A 22,020-nucleotide genomic window follows, 5' to 3' on the forward strand; every position below is an offset into this window, starting at 1 on the left:
ATTAAAGGTTTTTTAACACTATAAGGAAATTGGGGAGAACTGACATCTTCACAAAATTTAGTTTTCCTGTCCTGGAGCATCACATGCCTTTTCATTTATTCAAATTTTGTTTTTTACATTTCACTAATGGTTAGCATGGGCTTTCCTGGTGGTGCAGCAGTCAAGAATCCACCTACTAATGCAGGAGACACAAGAGATCAGGGTTTGATCCCACTCTTGCCTGGAAAATCCCGTGGACAGAGGAGCCTGGTGGGCTACAAGCCATGGGGTCTCAAAGAGTCAGACCCGACTGAGCATGTACACACAGCGCAGTGTGGTACAAGAAGTTCTAATGCTTAGCACTGTGAATTATTGCTATCCTAAATTTGACTAGTGCTTCCCAGTTTATAAAGTCTTCTCATAGTTTCTGTATGCTTGAACACCTTTTGCATTTTTGCATTTTTATCCCAACCTGTGCCAAAAAAAAAAAGAAAAAAAAATCTCAAAAGGGACTGAGTACATTGGAAAGGTAATCAAATTTATTCTTAATCAAAAGAATATCTTCTGTAGGTATGGATTACCAAGGGCAATGCTGCACAATACCAGATAAAAGAAAGGAAACTTCCACTTGGGCACTAACAGTGTTCCCTTTCATTTTTTATTAAATTAAGAGCTGTGAATAATTGTTCTTAAGCAAACACTTGGGTTCAATACTTGTATGCAAATAGAATTCTGAGTGCTGTGGGGAAATCGTTCGTCCAGTGCAGAGCCTGGAACACCGCGGTCCTGGGTGAATCACAGCTCCTGTCCAGCAGAAGAGCAAGGCAAGGAGACTTCAAGAGCTGGAAGAAGCAGAATCAAGGGGAATCTTATTCCCTGCTGCTGCTGCTTTTTCAAGAAGTTCCAACAATCCTCTAGATCCTAAGTAACCTTTGCTATCTCATGCCCAGTATGCTCAGGAGAGTAGGGGTTTATTTAAATGAAGCAAGGTTCTTTTAAAAGATGCAAATAACCTTGGAAGATCAGGAAGGCTGTGGGAGAGACACCTGAGGGAAGGAATTTGTTTACTCAGAATGGCTTTCATGTAAATACTTGGAATCGATTTATTGAGGGAAAAAAAATTGGGGGATGACAGGAGGACTAAGCAAAAGATGGAGAAAAACAATTTTTTTAAAAGCAGAGCATGCAAATTCCATGTAGTGATAAAGAACCTGCCTGCCGACATGGAAACGTAAAAGACACGGGTTTGATCCCTGGGTTGGGAAGATCCCCTGGAGAAGGGAATGGCAACCATCTCTGGTATTCTTGCCTGGAGTATTCCATGGACACAGGAGCCTGGTGGGCCACAGCCCGTAGCGTTGCAAAGAGTCTGACATGACTAAAGCCACTTAGCACACACTGCGTGTATGCAAAGTCCACGCTGAATGCCGTGGTAGGGTTGAAGGCAGGCAGAGGAGGTTGGGGAGGGAGAAATATGGTGTGTGAGAGAATGGGAAAGCTTAGTCTGGATTCTTGTGAATCATGTCAAAGTCATGCTTGCTTGTTATTTCTCTACAACCACCTATTTCTTTCCGCAGGAAAGAAATGGAACTAAAAAGGAGAGATGTCCCGGGAAGTTTTGGCTTTATTTATCTTTAAGAAGGGAGAATAGTTTGGATGGGGGGAGGATGGAGAATCGGAGTGGGTGGGGAGTTTGGGAGGATAAATCTGAGCTGAAGGATCTGTGAGGCTGGTCTTTGAAGAGAAGGGCATTAGCCCACCCTCACCCCTGAACCCCTTTGGCTTGGTAGGACCCTCCCAGGAAATTATTGAGTAGAATTCCATGATTACCCTCCTCCAGCTCCCACCTAAAATGTCACTTCTCACCTAAGACTTGGCTCCTTCCCTTCTTCACCATCCTGAAGGGACATCGTTATTGTTTTGCTCTCACGGCTGAGCTTCCTGGATCCAGAGAAGCCGTGTGATGTGCTCAGGGTAGCATGATATAGAATTAGTTTGAGGCCCAAAGCCCATTTCTTGCACTTCCCTTGCTTGTTTAAACTGTAAGGAAGGGATGTGATTCCTTGTGCATCAGGGAAGAGAATAAAAATCTTCTTATTGAGCTGTCATGAAAAAAATGAGCTAATGTTTTGGGTAGTTTTTTGAAATAATGTTTTTAAAAGTGCCTTCGGATTGTTTTTTCCCCATAAAATTACCTAAGTGAATAGCACTGTCATTATCTGACATGTGAAGAATCATTCTGAAAAATTTAGGGCTCTTTTCTTTGGGAAGGAGGAGAAACCATCTCTTTCTTGGTTACTCGGAAACATACAGTCCTGTCTGAATCAATGTTTATAAAACTCTATTCAATCCTTTTGTAATCTAGATAACAGTAATCTAGATAACAGATAATAGTAGGATGAAAAACATGAGCAGAGCCAGCTCCTGCCCTGACCAAATGCAGAATAAATGAAATGTCTTTGATTCTCTGTGGTCCACTTTCAAGGGCTTGGCTTTGGTAACCTGGATATATAGTTTTGCACTTGGTATTTTTATCACTTGGGCAAGTTTATGACTCAAAATAAAAGAAAGTCCACTTTACAGTGGCTTGAACAAAGATGTTTTTCATACAATAAGAAATCTGAAGATACACAGCTGCTGTCCTGCACTCTTTGAAATTGCCTTAGCTTTTCTTTTGTGGCTGCAAAATGGCTGCTGAAGTGCCATGCATTGTGTCTGAATTCAAGGGAGGAAAGAAAATTCAAGCCATGTCTTTCTCCTTCTATCAAAGAAAAGTGGAATCTTTGTCAGAAATCTCATAGACTTCCAATTAAGTTTCTCAAACTGTGCTGCAAGGGAGCACTAGGCTGTTTATTGCAAGGGAGACTGGGCTAGTGAGTATTTGGCTGGGAAAATGAGAAGAGGGTTGAGAATAACTATGGGGTCAACCAAATAGCATTGCTATTTTCAGGAGCCTATATAGGACCTCCTTCTTTCACCTCTGCTGTTGATTTGTCCGAAAATTTGTAGCATCATCAATATTTCTCACTAGTAGTAAATATTATATAGTCAAGTTGTTTTTTGGTCACTAAGTCATGTCTGACTCTTTGCGATCCTGTGGCCTGTAGCCTGCTAGGCTCCTCTTTCCATGAGATTTCCTAGGCAAGAATACTGGAGTGGGTTGCCGTTTCCTTCTCCAGGGGATCTTCCTGGACCAGGGATCAAATCTGCATCTCCTGCACTGGCAGATGGAGTTTAAACCACTGAGCTACCAGGGAAGCTTGCATAGTAAAGACTCATACTAAATGGCTAATGGTTAATGTCTACTTGTAAAGTAGAAATAAGGAGGAAATTGGAAAACATTCATAGAGCCATATTCTGGATTACTTGCCTATATTTATGCCAAGCAAAGTGCTAAGTCTATGATAGGGTTCATTCACTCTTTGAGACTCTCTGAGTGTCTTATTGAGGTGGCATGGCTGTTGACATTGGAGAAACTCTCTATAGAATAAATTTTTATTAAGTAGTACTTTATACAGAGGAAAAGTCATCCTTTGAATGTTAGTTTTGTAGTTTTGACAAACTTAACCATCATTGCAATCAAGATATAGAATATTTCTGTCATCTAAAGGGGGTCTCCAGTGCCGTTTTGTAGCCAGTCTCTTCACAGCAACCACTGATTTGCTTTCTGTCCTTAGAGTTTTGCTTTCTCAACATCATGTAAATGAAATCATTACAGCATTTTGAATCCGGCTCCTTTCACTTAGCATAATGCATTTGAAATTCATCCATTCTGTTCTGTATATCTATAAGCTTATTCCTTTTTATTGCCAAGTAACATTCCATTGCACACATATACTACAGCTTATCCATTTTCTAGCCACTGGACATCAGAGTTGCTTCCAATTTTTAGCAATTTAAGATAAAGCCACTGTAAGTATTGACATAGAGGCTTTTACATTATTTGTCTTGAACAAATACTCAGGAGTAGGATTTTGGACTTGTGTAATAAACGTACGTTTAACTTTATAAGAAAACAGCAAAAAGTTTTCCCAACTGTCTTTATCATTTTCTTTGCTGTCAGTCATGTATGATGGTTCTAGTTGGTTGCTTCATATCTTTGCCAGTTCTTGATATCTTCAGTATATTTTTATTTTAGTCATTCTAATGAGTGTGTGATGGTATTTCACTGAGGTTTTAATTTGCATTTCACCAGCGACAAATGAGGTTAAGAATTTTTTCATGTGTTTAGTCGCCATTTGGTGATATGTCTGTTTGAAACTTTGCTATTGTTTGAAGTTGGGGTCTTTTTCTTTGTATTGAGCTTTAAGAATTGTCTGTATCTTCTGGATGAAAATGATTTGTGATTTATAGACATTTTCTCCTAGTATGTGGTTAGCCTTTTTATTCTCTTCATAGCATCTTTTAAATTATAGAAGTTCTTAATGAAGTCCAGTTTATCGGATTTTTCTTTTATGGACTGTGCCACTAGTGTTATACGTAAGAAATCATGGCCTAATCTAAGGTGACAAAGTTTGCCTTCTATGTTTTCTTTTTCTTTTATTTTAGGTTTTACACTTAGATATATGATCCATTTGATGTTAATTTTTATGGGGTGTGAGGTTTGGGCAGGGGTTCCCTTTTCACATGTAGTTATCTATTTGTTCCAGCAACAATTTTGATTTTCTCTATTGAGATGCCTTTATATCTTTCTCAAAAATTAATTGACCAGATATGACTGTGTCTATTTCTGGACTCTTTATCCTGTTCCATTTCTGGATGTGTATCCTTTTCCTAGTACCACACTATTGCTTTAGAGAAGGTCATAACCAGCCAGTGTGAGTTCCCTAACTTTATTGTTTTTGAGAACTATTGTGGCTAGTCAATTTCCTTTGCCTTTCCACATACACTTTAGAATAAGCTTATCAATTTGAGCCCCTATGTTATCGCCATTCCTTGCCTCTGCCAATCTTCTCCGATTCCCCAAGCCCTCCATATGATCTGACAGAAAGTCCCACTGCTTCTGCCTGCCCACTCTCAGGCAATCCTTATCTTGCTGAGCACTGACGCCTCTCATTGGGTCACCATAACGGACTCTCTTTCCTCAGTGTTCCCTCCCTACACCCCACTCCTTACTCTGCGGCCTGATTAACCTCTCTCGGCACAGTTGTTTGCGTTTTTACTAAAAAAAAAAAAACTCTAAAGATTTCTTATGGCCTATAAGGACAAAAAAAAAAAAAAATCCATATTGTTTAGTCTGAAGGTCCACCTGGGTCTTTTTTAATCTCTTTAACTCTTTTATCTAAACTGAAAGCTTCCATTTACCTCCCTTCAATGAAGATCAACTTGATTTTCGATGCAGAAATCCTTCTTTTTAATTTGTTTTACCTCCTTCTGTCATCCCCTCACTGTCTTTTCTTCTAAGTGACTGTCTTTTCTTCTAAGTGACTGCCTTCTCTTCCCTTGCATCATAACTATTGGCTGAGTATACCTTTCCCCTGTTAGACAGAATTGTCTGACAATATGATACCTGTTTTGTGCATCTTTGAAACCCCACTGCCTAAAGTAATACTCAGTCAAGCCCATCTGTGATTCTCAACTTCATAAAGGAGTACATGACATGGGAAGGAAAAGAATATAGTTTAAAAGATTATATTCTGAATTATATCTTGATTCGGGGGTTTCTCAGGTGGTCCTAGTGATAAAGAATCATCTGCCAACGCAGGAAACATAAGATACATGGGTTTGATCCCTGCGTCAGGAAGATCCCTTGGAGAAGGGCATGAAAACCCACTCCAGTATTCTTGCCTGGAGAACCGTCACGGACAAAGGAGCCTGGTGGGCTACAGTCCATAGGGTCACAAAGAGTTGGACACAATTGAAGCTATTTAGTATGCATGCATGACTTATTTTTAGATATGATATTTAATTTATTTTCAAATTTAAATTAAATTGAGAAAAACTATTTATGTTTATTATCAATTCAGTTCAGCTCAGTTCAGTCACTCAGTCATGTCCGACTCTTTGCTACCCCCTGAATTGCAGCTCACCAGGCCACCCTGTCCATCATCAACTCCCGGAGTTCACTCAAACTCACGTCCATCGAGTCAGTGATGCCATCCAGCCGTCTCATCCTCTGTCATCCCCTTCTCCTCCTACCCCAATCCCTCCCAGCATCAGAGTCTTTTCCAATGAGTCAACTCTTCGCATCAGGTGGCCAAAGTACTGGAGTTTCAGCTTTAGTATCATTCCTTCCAAAGAAATACCAGGGATGATCTCCTTCAGAATGGACTGGTTGGATCTCCTTGCAGTCCAAGGGACTCTCAAGAGTCTTCTCCAACTAGGTTGGTCATAACTTTTCTTCCAAGGAGTAAGCGTCTTTTAATTTCTATAGGTGTTAAGAATTTAAAAGGTTAAGTAATCTTAGTAATATTTGTTGAATGAAAACATTAGTTTCCCAGCCCCTTAGGACAATGATAAATCCTCTTTGACTCCCTAGTCCCTAGAATAGGGCCCTACACAGTGAAAGCAGCTGTAGGCTCAGTGTTCACAGGATAAACACCTTTTCTGCTTGAAGTGTCCAGAGGCAGCAGACAGGAACCACGCGTGACCACCTGATTGACATTCTAGTAGACAAGGCTGATCCATTCACCCCACTGGAGCCGATTCTTCCTGTTGTCCACAGATGGTACTCTCTGCCCTCTGCACTTTGCAGAAGGTCTCTGTGACTGAGCTTCTATAATCAGGCATCAGAACACATAAACAGAGAGCAGGAATGTGAATGCTAACACACTTTCCCAATATCCACTTGGTGTCTTAGGGCTCAGAAGTGTATGGCTTTCCAGCCTCAGATATGGAAGCTGAGCTGGCAGCAAGGGAAGGGGAGCAAGGGAAGGGGATGTTGTTTGCTATAGGTCTAATGATCTGGACTTCCTTGGTGACTCAGATGGCAGAGTCTGCCTGCAATGTGGGAGACGTGAGTTTGATCGCTGGATTGGGAACTGGCAACCCTCTCCAGTGTTCTTGCTGGGAGAATCCCAGGGTCAGAAGAGCCTAGAGGGCTATAATCCTTGGGGTCGCAAAGAGTTGGACGTGACCAAGAGACTAAAACACACACACACACATACACACACAACCCCCCCGCCCTGGCCCCCGGCCTCCAACAGGGCTTGCTATGGTGTCAGTGAAGAAAAGTGAAGTCACTCAGTCGTGTCCAACTCTTTGTGACCCCATGGACTGTAGCCTACTACGCTTCTCCGTCTGTGTCAGGAATTCCCCCAAATCATGGTGCCTTTAAGTTTAACCCGATGGCTTGGAGAATAAGGATTAACACTCCATCTACTTTAATGTTTTCACATGAATTTGCTGAGACCTCAGAAATAAACTTGTTACACAGATTGTTTCTCAATATGCTCTTTCATTCAATAAAACATGTTTTGACCATTTGTCTACCATGTTGTCAGGCACTACCCCAGGGGTAGTGGGATCTTGAGCTGCCTTAAAATGACTGACATCATGTATGTGTGTATGTATCTGTATGTGTGCCAATCTATGTTTATGTGCCCACACGTGTGTGTGTGTGTGTGTAGGCGGACATGCACGTCAAGAGATGAATCTTGTCACACAAAGACTTGAAGTGCTTGGGAAACATAAGAATAGTGGCAGTGCTGATCTACTAAACAAACTTGAATTCTTCACAGATGATGGGGCAATTGAGCTTAGATGTGATATCAGAAGAAAAAGGCATGGTGAGAAATGCTATGAAAAAGGCATTTCTGCCAAAGATAATATTTCCCTGGAATACAGTATCCAGTGAGGCATGGTGCAGGAGAGGAGCGAAATGGGGGAGGAGGGGCAGTCATATTGTGAAAAGCTAGAAGGCTAGTTTGGAGAGTTTGAGTTTTATTGTGCAGAAGGTGAAGGTCAAACCATGCTTGGTACTATGTTCCCTGCACTGGGGGCATTCAGTTAAGCTACATTTCCTATGCCCAACAACTAATTCTTGCCAGTGGAACTGGAGTCAGTCATGCATCATTTCAGGCCAAAGCAGACAGCGTAAGTATTGCCATCTCCCTTGGAAACTGCTTATTCTAGAAAGCAGAGATACAAGTTGACCTGTTTGCAACTGGGATGTGAGAGAAAAATAAACTTTTAATGTGTTAAACCACTGAGATTTAGGGTGTAGACTTTTTTGGTTTCGTTTTTTAAATTAATGGGACTTTGTTATTATTATTATTATTATTGTCAAGCTGTATGAGGCTTGTGGGATTTTACTTCTTTGACCAGGGATATAACCCTCTTCCCCCAACCCCCTGCCCTCCGCCAAAGTGGATGTACAGATTTCCAGTCACCAGTCCTCTAGGGAAACCGTGGGGTTTAGTTTTTTTGCTATTACAGACACCTATCCTATCCAACTAAAATCGGCAGTAGAACCATGTTTATTTTTCCTTTTTTTCTTCCTTTCTTTGTTTGTTTCTTGCTTTCTTTCATTTATGTTTTAGAAAATTCACACCCTTAACTTCTATCAGGCCTTGTGTTCACATCAGGTTAAAAAAAGGAATGCTACTTTTAAATCCTCCTAGAGCTGATGGTGAGTCAGATGAAATCATATGATATCAAGTTGTTAACTGTAAGGTGCTGCCAACTACAAGAGACCCATCATTTTTAGGCAGATGTCAATATTGCCTCTACAAAAAGATAAGAACCCTGGTTATTCGTTAATGACTTCATCATGACCTTGGTGGTTTTGCCATCTTGTGGCCCAGAAAATCTTTCTACCATGGTAGAAATTCATCCCTTCTGGATGGGGTATAATTTCCTATCTCTGTAAAAAGCCCTTCCTATAGTAAGCCATTAAGCTTGCATAGGTGAAAATTAGATGTGGCATCTGGATGATAAAGAAGGAAGGGGAATCATCTCTAGATCCCTTATCCTACATTTTCCATGGTCTAATTGAGAGAAATGAAACAGTTCAGCACCACTGTTTGGGGGTCTAAAGCATACTGAAGTGATCTTGGAGATCTTCCAGTACATGGATCTCTCTTAGTATCTTCAGAAGTTTCTTCTGTGTTGGTAACGGTGGTGCCTCGTCTCTCAGGAGCTTCAGAAAGGAGTGTAACAATTCACCCCTGGGGCTATAACCACTAACATTTCTGAAACACTGTACTCAAGGCCATCACTGTCCTTAACGGCCCCACAAACATTTAACCACTTAACTTGTCACAACAATCCTCTGAAGGAAGATTCAGTTATTAGCACCATTTGTCGGACGAATAAACCGATGCATAGGTAGGCGTAAGCTCCCTCCAGTTCTCAGCCAGATGGCGGAAGCACTGGGAGCTGACGTCAGCAGTCCTGTTTTACAGCCTGTGCCTCGCTACAGTGACGGGGAGGATTCGAGAGCCTGAGTATACCTGGGCATGGCTAGGCTACTTCTTCTGCCATCAGCTGAGCTGAGAGGTCCAGGAGAAGCCAAGTTCAGTTACAGAAAATAAAATTACATTTCTCGTCTACTTCAGTACATAGCTCGAAATGTTCTTACCCACTATCAACAGGAAATTACTTCAAGGATGACAGGGTGAGATATATATAATTTTTTTTTCTTTTTGAAGCATTAATGAATATGCTCTTTTCCACTTTCTTTAGAAAACCTCTCCGGGCTTAGGCAGCCAGAGAGCTCTACTCCGTCTGGCCTCTGGGTACAGTTTTTACTCCAGCAATGCAGACAAAGAGAAATAAGTCAGCTCCCGGCTCTCAAAATACCTCTTGAAGGATATCATAAACAGCTTGAAGAGACATGTCTTTTTCCTTTGCAAGAGGATGTGTCTTTTGAGCCTTCAGCTCAAGAGTCTGGAATAATTCATTTGGTGGCAAACAGTCTAGTCATGTTCCCCACCACAGAGAAAGCAGGCAGTGGGAGACAGGAGTGTCAGACGGTACAACAGTGGTGCGGAGTGTGAGGAGACTTAGACAATGATGAGAGGATTTGTACAGCACCCTCCCCCGCCCCGCCCCCCGCTCCAAGGCTACCACAGGAAAAGAGGAGAGAACAAGGTTGGGAGCACAGGATTAGAGAGCAGCGAGCTCCGTTTACCGTACAGGAACCAGGGGATGGCAGACCCCGGGGATTCACCCAGCTCTCATGAGGTGGCAATTGGATAGTTAATGGCCTCATGGGGAGACAGAGGACCAGACCAAAGCTGGGAGGCAAGCAGTCAAACTTTTCTTTCCCAGGAAGGATGCAGAATTTCAGAGGGTTGAGAGAGGGGAGGAGGGAGGTGTGAACACCCGTGCACCTGAAGGGAGATGGGACAAACGGATGCTCCTGCAGAAGGCAGCGCAGCCTGACCAGAGCCTGATGTAGATCCTGACAAGAATCTGGAACAAGCACGATCACTTCTGAAAGCCAGACAGGACTCTTTATCTCAGTCAATGCCTAGTGGCCCAGGTGCCTCCCCAGGTCAGACTTGCTCCCTCACTCCAACCACACATATATGGACACACACACTCTAGAAGCATCATTCCTAGAACTTAGATGCCTCTCCTGAGTCAGACCCTTCACAGGCTGAAAAACTGCAATTCTGCACTTACTCTGAATTAACTACAATTGTTACCTGCCATCAGATGATGTGATACAAAGAGATCAGTGATACAAAGAGAAAGTTGGTTGAGAGAGTTTTCCCTTTTCACACACGAGAGTACATAACTTTGGAATTGCATGACAGGCTTGTAAATAAAGCCAACCAATGAAATGTGTGCCTTTCTCAGGGGCATGGGGTGAAGTTGGATGTGGTACAGTGCTGGTCCAGGGCAGGGGATTGGAGAGTAGCGTGCTAGGTGTGCCCAGCAGGATTAGGCAGTGATAGCAGACCTTTAATAATTATTTAACTTTGCAAAACTAGTAGTAATTCCCTATGAACAGTCACAGTATTCAGCTCTAGAAACTCAGTATGAACAGAAGAGGACAGAAGGATGAGTGATAAAATGCAAGAATCATTGTTATAAGTTTTAGGAAGTACCTTGAAAGGACAGGAACCAAGGGCTCCTGGACTCCAGGAAGGGCATCCCTGACATTGTTCTGAGGCGCAAGGCAGGAAAGGAGACAGGCAAGTGCTATAGGGCCAAGGTGGGACTAAAGGAGTGTGCAGAGAAGCAGGCAGGTGGGCACAGAGAGAGCTGAAGCGGCAGCCACTGAAAGTGAAAGTGCTGGTCCACAGTAGGTAGAGGGTGTTCTTACAAAGGAATTGTCAATCTAAATATAATAAGAACAAAAATGGTATACTTCAGATTCTTTATATTGTTAAACGTTTCTTTAAGTCTAGTGTGAGATAATTGAGACATGGGTTGAACTGGAATTTGCTTTTGTTGTATTAATGGAGGAGGAATGTTTTAAGAAAATTAAGAGACAGCAGGCAGAGGAAGCAAAACAAAGGGAACAAACTGTGTCCAATCACCCTCAAGCACTTAGAAGCAACCATTTACATATAAACAATAGTTAGGCTAATTGCATATCATTGGCAATGACCCACTAAAGGAGATTCAAAAAAAGATCATTGTCAAGTAATATCTTTGCAATCTTGGTTGCTGTTTCTCCCCTCACCTGAGAGTAATAAAACTGAGTTGTTTTGCATTATTTTATAATTTCAGCAATTTACTAATTCAAGTAGGTTTCCCTCCCAGTACTTTGAATTAATTTTCTCATCATCAGGAATCAGGGATTCAGGAAATTTTGCAAGTGAATTTACCAGCAAAATTAAGGCTATTAAGAAGAGTTTCATCTCTGTCTTCCACTGAACAGTCTTATATTCAGGCCCTCCGTTCACTTTCTTATGAGCCAGGGCCCATCTTCCTTAAAGAGGTTTGGTAGATTCTTGAAGCCCATAGGAGTGCCTGGTGCTGGGGACTAGAAATGGATGAGGTGAACTAGATGGAAACTTGAACGTATGAGACACTGAAAACTGTGAAAGAAACCAGGGCCTGAGCTGAGAATCTTGAACCCAGGACCATAGAACTTTAGTCATGTGGAACCCACGATGGAAGAAGAAAGTGGTGAACTCACTTCTGCCCTTCCTGCTGGTATCCAAGAATCTACAAAGGATGGCAGAGTGGGTTAGCGCAGTGAGGAGCAGGGGCAAGAATATGGAGATAGAGATGGGAAGAAAGGAAAGCCTCCAAGCTTGTGAAGAAAGGGCTGGTAAGATTTAGACATGGATATCTTATCTTCTGCCAAGAGAGCTTTGGGTTTGGAGGAGAACTTGAGGGCTACATAAGTAAGTAGGTTAGAAGCCCAGGCATGTAGACTGAGAAAAGCAGCTAAGACTAGGGCAGACAGCAATGGGTGGGTGTGGGTTCGCTAGGGCTAAACCAGTATGAGCTACAGTGTATGATGATACATTCACTTTTGTATTCCACCCACTGGAAACTATTACTTACCTTCATCACATTGGCTTAGAAATGGAATAAGGATGAGCTAAATGTGCCTACAGAGAAAGACCTCAGTGAATACAGTTGATAAAGACCTGGCAGGGCAGGGGCTGACCTGTGGAGTAGCAGTGAATAAGATCCTCACCTCTGTCACTGAGAAAGCAAACTTTCTGTTGCCCAGTCTGACAACATGTAGATGGCAGACAGAAACAGAACACAGACCCACAGTTCATTTATGCAGTACATGTTTATTGAGTAGGACACGCAGGGTTGCTGGGTTTTGGAGCAAACATGAAACAAACATTAGTCATTACTTTCACTTGAGGTGCTTAATGACTGTTGCACATTGACCTGACACATTATTGGAACAGCAGTTGAGCACAGAGTTGGATTAAGTGGCAAAGAGAAGGGGTGTCCTCCAGACACTACCAGAACTCAGAGGAGGGATGAGTTTGGGGGTCTTCAGGGAGGAAGCAACCCAAGAGGAGCCTTAAAAACTGGGTTGAATTTAGATAAACTCAGATGAAGATGAAAGGCATTCGAAATGAAAGGTACACCATGGGTTGAGGATTAAATGAGACACTTCACAAAGTCATTCAGAAAGATTCACGTCACCAAGAAAGCCCACGGCCAATGAAATGTACGGCTTTTGGTATTGCTATTATTCTCCTACTTTTACTGCTGTTACCACTTTGTTTTTGATGATGTTTCTACTGCTTTTGGAAAAGGCGATGGAGATTAAAAGGACATGGTTGGGAGACAATTCACAAACACAGTTCTGACTTTCTTCTTGAGACACGTGTGGGATAAAAGGATCACAAGGAACAAGAGCCTGCATCAAAACTGCTTGTGCTCAAAGGGAGTGGTGGAAAAAGTTACACATTAGCTTAAGACACTTAAGCTAGTTCTTTACCAACACTGCTACTGACTGTTGTGTAGCTAAAAATCACTGCTTTAATGAATGATTATATTTTTCAAAAAATGAAACAGAACATTCTAAGTTCCTGATCAGACGTATTTTCTTTCTTTCTCTTTCTCTCCTTGTCTAGTGGTTCAATTGCTGGAGGGCAAACTTATTAATAGAAATGAGATGAAAATGATGTGATTTTCCATAGTGCCTGGAGATGATGTTGCTAGGACAGAGTTCAAACACCAGAAGAGAGTGAGTAGGGGTTTGTTTGTCCAAACACTCAAAACTTCCCCTTCAGAGCTGTATTAAAAAAAAAAAAATGGCAAATGAGATTTCAGCTGATTATTGCCTGACTCTCAGAACAACTGTCTTATTGCTGATTATTGTCCTTTCCGCAGTGGCCACTCTTTCTTCATTCTGTTTGCTGTCATGTTCTATAAATACCAAAAAGGCTGCAGAGGCAGCATCTCTGAGAGGAGCAGTATGCTTTCTGGGTGCAGAAAGCGTGCCTCTCCAAGATAGAATCTCTGGATCTGAAGGCTGATTTCAGAGGGGATTATTCAGTCAATGGTAAATGGCACCCCACTCCAATTTCAGTTTCTATTTTCTGTTGTAGATCTGGGCAGCTGGGCTGTGTGTGTGCACGAATGCATTAGGAAGTGGTGCCTAGGGATGAGTCCATGCAATCCGCCTAAGTGACTTGTTCCACTCTGCTTTGCTACATTTTCTCTAGGGCTCTCGAACACCAGTGAGGCTGGCTTCCAGGGCAGCTCCCTGCTGAAAGTTTTACTCTGAGTGTTGGCAAAGAAGCAAAGCTCCAAGGTAGATATTACAGCAAATTCTACCTTGTCAATAAAAACCAAATCATTTCAAGAACATCCAGAGGATTAAAAAAAAAAAGAAAAAACTGCTAGAATTTTTCTTGAAGTATGAAAGACCAGTTTGAGTCCTGGGAATTAATGTAACAGCTGAATGCACTGTCAGGCAGCCTGTGAAATAACCTGACATCCCTGCATTCCATGCAAGACGCAGGAAACTATTTTCTGGATGCCCGGTTTATTCCTGACCACAGTTTTATGGAAGAGGAAACAGTATCAGCCTAACAATGGCCTCTTCCTCAATGTGGCCCTTGGATATTTTGAAAGTGAAACTTACTAAACTCTGATTTCCTCATTTCTTTTAGGAGGGAACTTGTTGTGAACAGTAACATCACCGACTACAGTTAAGGACCTTATTTCCCTCTGATGTTCACCGCAAAGGATCAGCACAGAAAGTGCGGTCCTTCTTTCCTTACTCAGCACTATGTCCCTCATTGCAACAGGTACTGTCCTGGGTGATGTGGGCTTTACAAACCTCTGATGCTCCTAACAAAAAACTCACAACAATAACCCTTATGAGGAACAGACATTTCAAGCACTACTATGAGATTAACTGAAAGTACTTTCATCTAAGGACAGGGGAAAATTAAAAAGTCATCCACTTACAAATGTTACTCATGACTCTTACATTTGTAGCAGCAGCAGGGAAAAAAACAAAGCAAAACAAATATTCTTAAGAAATGATGATATAGATCCTAGCACAATATGAAAAACTTACTTTTATAGCTCATCAGTTTTTTTCAAAACTCTTTTTAGTAAAGAAAATAAGCTACACTCATTCATAATATTGGCTGTGATCTTTTAACTTAAAATTCTACTTTGTCTTATTATTTAAAATCAGTGTTCAGAGTGTAAGGCATAGATCCTAGCACAATATGAAAAACTTACTTTTATAGCTCATCAGTTTTTTTCAAAACTCTTTTTAGTAAAGAAAATAAGCTACACTCATTCATAATATTGGCTGTGATCTTTTAACTTAAAATTCTACTTTGTCTTATTATTTAAAATCAGTGTTCAGAGTGTAAGGCAGGAAACTTACCTTGAAGGAGTAGTAGAAGGAGCCCCATTCCTCTCCTTCCACCTCTGCAGTGAAAGTCACTGTTTCAGTACAAAGGACAGGAGAATTCAGTGCCTGCCCAGTCCCACTGGACTTGGCGCTGCCCTCTGTGAGGTTGGCCGGCATGGCTCAGGTGGAGTGGAGTCCCGCTGTCCTTGAGCCTGCAGCCGATGGAGAGAGTCCAGCCCTCTTCTTGAGAGCCAGGCAGCAGCTGCGGCTCTGCCCTCCTCTGCCTCCCTGAGCTTCTTCTGAAGCTCAGCTGAGAATAGGCTCAGAGCCCTCCCGGAACCCACCTCACTAAAGAGCTCTGCCTGCCTTCTCAATCCACGTGGTGCTTACTCCTCGGCAGTTATGATCCAGTAGCCGGCGCAGCCTCAACACTCCATGTACCTGCCCAGAGGTCTTGCCCCAGAAAGCTGGCAGGAGCCCCTCACAGCAATCCACATGGCTCCCCAGGCAGTCCTTCCTGCTCAGTTGCACTTTTCCTCACTTCTGGAACAGACCACCCTGCCCCCCACATCTGCTCCAGCTTCAACAAGACAGGAATTTGGATTCCACAGCCCCTTGATTTATTCAGGTCATGTTTGCCTTTCTGAAATCAAATCATAATGATGCATTTTTTTCAACTGAGGTTACCTTCTGACTTACGATCCTCACTCAAGCATTTGCTTAGTAGCCTGCACGTTATTTCAGTAAATGTGAGCAAAGAGCACGCTTGAGTCTCATACCCCTGATTCTACTCTAGGTTTTCAGAGGGCAATGCTTCAGAAAAGCCTGGGGTTTGTGCTTGTCAGTCAACCACCAACTCTCATGATGTGACTGGGACTGGTGTTTTGTAGATATTCGTATCATCTTGATGTTCTTTTATTTGATGTCCAAAACAACTCTGAGAGGTAGGCAGGGAATGTATCTTTATATTCTCATTTGACACTAGAAGAGGCTGCTGCTCAGTGGTGAAACGACTTGCCCAAGATCCCACAGCTGGTGATGGAAATGAGATGATAACTCAGTTCTTCAGAAATTCCTAGACAGTGGTGCTTTTACTGTAACATACTATAATTTGTATCAAACCTCAGGAGCCTGTTAAGATATGAAGCTAAAGGAGTAAGGAGAGCAGGCCAGGTATAAAACAAAAGTACTAAGCTCCTTGTATTGCAATCAAGCGTAATACCTGATAACTTACGCTGAAGATGCTCCATGAGCCAAACTTGCACAGCCACTTATTAACAACACCTAGTATAAGAGGTAGTAATGTCATAAAAGACTATAGCCCCCATGATACTTCCTGGGAAAGTTGTAGCATAATCCATCCAGCCTAAGAGGAGTGCAGTGTCCTAGAGATGAGAAGATATTATCTATGCGGAAGGGACAGCAAATAGGAGGGAGCTGTCAGAAAACACCAGCTGAGCCACGAAGGAAGCCCCAGGGTGAGCTGTAGACTCTTAGGGAAAAGGTCAAAACAAGATGACAACCAAATAGTAAAATGAGCAAAGAGTGTTCTACCTGGCACATAAGCATGAACAAAGTGCTCAACCATTGGTGAAACAAAAGCAACTTAAAACAAGGCAGAATTTTTATTTGTTGGCATAGCAAAACTAGGATCTGGCTACCCCAAGTATTGACAAAGATGAGAAGAAACGGTGTGAGAATTAGCTGATATGCTCACCTTGAAGAGCTGTTTGGCAGTATCCAGTAAAGCTAAGATTAAGTAGTCTATAAATTTCCCTCTCCTCCTCTGGGTTACGCGCATGTATTTAATTTAGGGAAATCCACTGCACTACACACATAAAATGCATGCATCTTTTCGTAGGTCTGTTTTACTTCAGTGAGAATTTATAAAGCAATATCTGTGAGAAACTTCCAGGAGAGAAGAGAAGCCAGTTAAGTCATAGTGTGGTGAGGATAGAGAGAGAAAATGGTAGATGCCACGAACAGGGGGAGAGAAAACTTCTGTTTGTGCTGTTTTCTCTCCACTCACGGTCCAGCTGGATTAGTTTTTGACCTGTGGCTCCCCAAGAGAATACTTATGTATGTGTACAAGGAAACATGCAAGAGATGCCTATGCAGTGCTCCTTAGAAACAAGTTAGAAATAACCTAAATATTTACAGTGACAAAATCAATGAGAAGCTCCAAACCAGAAATTACCCACATGCCTATCAACAGTAGACTGGATAAATAAATTTCCATGTAATCATATAATGAAATACCTTATATCAATAAGATGAATAATCTATAGCAAATGTAAAATTATAGATGAAATATACAAACATAAAGCTAAACAAAATATTTTTAAATTTATATGAAGTGTGACTACATATGAGCTTCTCTGATGGCTCAGCAGTAAAGAATCCACCTGCAGGATTCATGTCAATGTATGGCAAAACCAATACAGTATTGTAAAGTAAAAAAAAAAAAAAAAAAGAATTAAAGATTTTAAAATTTAAAAAAATAAATAAATTAAAAAAAAAGAAAATGCAAAAAAAATTCCAGAAAAACAAAATAAAAAATAAAAAAAAATTAAAAAAAATAAAATCAATCTTATTTAACTCATAAAAAAAAAAAAAAGAATCCACCTGCAGGATTCATGTCAATGTATGGCAAAACCAATACAGTATTGTAAAGTAAAAAAAAAAAGAATTAAAGATTTTAAAATTTAAAAAATAAATAAATTTAAAAAAAAGAAAATGCAAAAAAAATTCCAGAAAAACAAAATAAAAAATAAAAAAAAATTAAAAAAAATAAAATCAATCTTATTTAACTCATAAAAAAAAAAAAAAAAGAATCCACCTGCAGGATTCATGTCAATGTATGGCAAAACCAATACAGTATTGTAAAGTAAAAAAAAAAAAAAAAAAAGAATCCACCTGCAATGCAGGAGACATGGGTTCGACACACAGGTTCAGTCCCTGGGTTGGGAAGATTCCCTGGAGAAGAAAATGGCAACCTACTCCAGTATTCTTACATGAGAAATTCCATGGACAGAGGAGCCTGGCAGACTGCAGTCCATGGGGTTGCAAAAGAGTCAGACACAACATAGTGACTAAACCACCACCACCATGACAACGTATGTGTGCACATATGTGTAATATACATATACATACATACGTATGTATTTAACAATAGAATACTACACACTATTTGAAAGGAATGGTTGCAGATAAGATGGCAAACTAGTATGGTGTGATGGTTAATTTTATATGTCAACTGGGGAGGTTGGTGCCCAGATATTTGGTGAAACATTCTCAGTGTGTCTGTGAGGATGTTTTGGGATAACATTAACTTTCGAATCATTAGACAGAGTAAGAGATGGCAATGGCACCCCACTCCAGAACTCTTGGAAAATCCCATGGATGGAGGAGCCTGGTGGGCTGCAGTTCATGGGGTCACAAAGAGTCAGACACAACTGAGCGACTTCACTTTCACTTTTCACTTTCATGCATTGGAGAAGGAAATGGCAACCCACTCCAGTGTTCTTGTGTGAAGAATCCCATGGACAGAGAGGCCTGGTGGGCTGCCGTCTATGGGATCGCACAGAGTCGGACACGACTGAAGTGACTTAGCAGCAACAGCAGACTGAGTAAAGCATGTTGGTGGCTTTCATTCAATCTATTGAAAACCTGAATAGAACAACAATGCCGATCCTGCCTCAAACAAGAGGGAACTCCTCCCACCAGCCTGCTTTGAGCTGGGGCATCGGTTTCTTTCAAGCCTTTAGATTTGAACAGAAGCCTTAGCTCTTCTTGGTTCTCAAGGCTGCAAGCTTTTAGACTGAAAACACACATTAGCTCACCTGGCTAGCTGACTACCGGTCGTAGGACTACAAGGCCTTTATGATCACAGGAGCCATTTCCCTAGAGTAAATCAGTTTCTCCCTCGATATATCTCTCATTGGTTTTGTTTCCTTTGGAGAAACCCCAGTATTAGACATGGCCTCTGGCTCTTCACCTGAATTCATTCCTGCTGCTGCTGCTAAGTCGCTTCAGTCGTGTCCCACTCTGTGCGACCCCATAGACAGCAGCCCACCAGGCTCCTCTGTCCCTGCGATTCTCCAGGCAAGAACACTGGAGTGGGTTGCCATTTCCTTCTCCAATGCATGCATGCATGCTAAGTCGCTTCAGTTGCGTTTGACTCTGTGCGACTCTATGGACAACAGCCCACCAGGCTCCTCTGTCCACGGGATTCTCTAGGCAAGAATACTGGAGTGGGTTGCCATTTCCTTCTCCGTTCATTCCTACAGATTTCTCAAAAATAGGAAGAGAATTAATGAATTATAGAACTTAGAGTAAAACCATATGATACCTGCTAGAAAGGCTTAAATGATAAAGATGGGAACCGTGTGTTTGTAAGGATTTGCAGGATGAAGAACCATCATACACTACTGAAGTGATTTGAACTGATACAAAACATTTTCAATAAATTCTTAGCATTGTTATCTAAAGTTCGGCATATTCTCTGACCCAATAGTTTCCTCGCTTAGGAAAATACCTGACACAAATGAATACCTAATCAAAACAAGTCAAGACAAATAGAACAACTCTGTTTGAAACTGCCCCTAATTGGAAACTACCCACATAATAAGAGCGCAAAACTACAAAGGTTCCAGGTGATCAGTGAAAGAATGGGTAAACAAAGTAGGGTATGTTCTTATTATGGAATATTTTGTTTAATATCTCTGTTCTCTGATAGATGATAAGCTCCACGAGGGAGGGTACAATAGCTATTGTATTGACTGCTGTGTCTTTAGGGTCTAACACAGTGCTTGGCACACATATGATAGGCACTAAATAGTTTTGTTGAATGAATAAAGTCATCAGAATGCAAGTGGTTCCATGTGAGTGTGGTACTGTTACAAGGATGATCTTGAAACTTCTCTAATTTAACAAAAAAATGTGAATCATTAGGAAATGTCAGTACATTGACTTTATTATTAATAATTCACTAATAACAATAGCCACAAACCCAGCATATTGTGATGGTGCAGTAGAGAATCTTTGCTTTGAATATCCAGCAGTTCTGGGGGCTGGCTCATGAGAGAGTGTGGCAGGTATGCTCACAGGAACTCTATTTTGAGAGCACTGCTGCTGCTGCTAAGTCGCTTCAGTCGTGTCCGACTCTGTGTGACCCCAGAGATGGCAGCCCACCAGGCTCTGCCGTCCCTGGGATTCTCCAGGCAAGAGTACTGGAGTGGGTTGCCATTGCCTTCTCCATTTGAGAGCACTGGTCTCTACTAAATGTATCACTAGAGACAGCCCACCCTTCCCCATCATGCCACCTCCCTGACACAAGACGTAGTTAATGGTGTACTGACAGATTGCAATGAAGTAAGCCTCAAAACTGTATGTTTCCTGTAGAAACTGGGAGTCCCTGTATTTTACGTGCTCACTGCTTCCCAGGGCAGAGTTCTCAGTCCTGGCCACACATTGGAATAACCAGGAGTGCTTTAGAAACTCTTAATGCTTAGGTAGCCTCCCCAAAGTTTCTGATTAGATTTTTCTAGGGTGCCGCCTGGGCATTAGGATATTTAAAGTCTCCCCAGGTGATTTTAATGTGCTTCCAGGAATGTGAAACCCTGTCCTATAAGGACAGCAAGCCACCTGGCTAGCATTTCTGTGATTTTTGGTACCTGCCCACAGAGTTCATTCTGGCGCCGCTGTCCTGGTTGTCTGCTCTTGTCTCGTCTTCAGCCCTGCGGGCTGTTCCTGGGGCTCATAGAAACCCATAGTGAGCCTGATCTCATTTCTGGGCTCTGCTTTCTCAAGACCTAGTTTGAGCCACTGAACATCTGTCATCTCAGAGGAGCACAAGAGGGAGGGGAATTTTCTTTATCTTTGGACCACCAATTTTATACTTTTTCAACACCAGAAGTCATGGTTAACTTCCATTTTGGAGACCCTCAGATAAATAATTTGTGCCACATTTCTAGAACTAAGTATTACCTTTCTTAAAAAATATCCAACTAGAGCCTGAAAGAGATATGTTCCTGATGCAAAGAGCCAGTTCACTGGAAAAGACCCTGATGCTGGAAAAGATTGAAGGCAGAAGAAGAAGAGGGTGACAGAGGATGAGATGGTTGGATGGCATCGCTGATTCAATGGACATGAATTTGGGCAAACTCTGGGATATGGTGAGGGATAGGAAAGCCTGGTTTGCTGCAGTCCATGGGGTGGAAAAGAGTTGGACACGACTTGACAAGTGAACAACAATAGCAAGAATCTGAAAGAAGATGTTTCAGGTAAGGAGGGGACAACAACACTCTCAGCTGTCTGTCCCTTAGACTTTCTCTGTCTTTGGTGTGGTCCAGTAATTCATTCCGCCTTTCTGATCTCAGGGTAGTGGGTCTCTCAGGTTAGTTCTTATATCTAAGAATGTAACAGATCCTGGACTAGGGCATCTCAATAAGACATCAATAAGGCTTGGTTGGAGACAGGGAGAAACTGCTTTACCAGGTGCTTCTGGAGCACACTTTTTACTCTTCCTGCTTTGGGGGCACATTTAGGCTGTGGGACTTTGGGGAAAAGGTGGTGTCTAGGGAGCTGGGGAGTTTCATCTTTTATTTTTTGTCCACTTTTGTCCCGGGTACATGCCCTGTTATCCTCTCCTCAGGCTTCCCTACCCCTTCCCAATTTATCCATCAAACATTTAGTTAGGAGGAAGGCACTTTACGTGGCCCAGGCAGGCAGTGAGACTGCCCCTTGTCCCTCACTGTCTTGGTTACTCTTCAATCTCTGGTAGCCCTTGAGATATGAGCAGTGTTCCTGCCCTGATGGAGAACCTAAAAATATCAGCTGAAACA

The 22,020-nt window shown here is 41.9% G+C and overlaps 1 protein-coding gene across 4 annotated transcripts in view; it reads right to left on the bottom strand.

The window, feature by feature from the left end:
* NPSR1 (neuropeptide S receptor 1) overlaps positions 1-15,499 on the bottom strand; it is a 153,300-nt gene extending 137,801 nt beyond the window's left edge. For 3 of the 4 annotated variants that reach the window (XM_027969109.3, XM_027969108.3, XM_042248613.2), the window contains exon 1: positions 15,209-15,357. In XM_027969109.3, coding sequence (XP_027824910.2) covers positions 15,209-15,352 — 144 coding nt within the window. In that variant the 5' untranslated portion in view covers positions 15,353-15,357. Of the gene's footprint in view, positions 1-15,208 lie in introns of all 4 variants that reach the window. The other variant, XM_004007904.6, reaches the window with a different exon arrangement.
* Between the last annotated feature and the right edge of the window lie 6,521 nt (positions 15,500-22,020).

Source organism: Ovis aries, chromosome 4 (genome assembly GCF_016772045.2).
Source record: "Ovis aries strain OAR_USU_Benz2616 breed Rambouillet chromosome 4, ARS-UI_Ramb_v3.0, whole genome shotgun sequence".
Classification (NCBI taxonomy): Eukaryota; Metazoa; Chordata; class Mammalia; order Artiodactyla; family Bovidae; genus Ovis; species Ovis aries.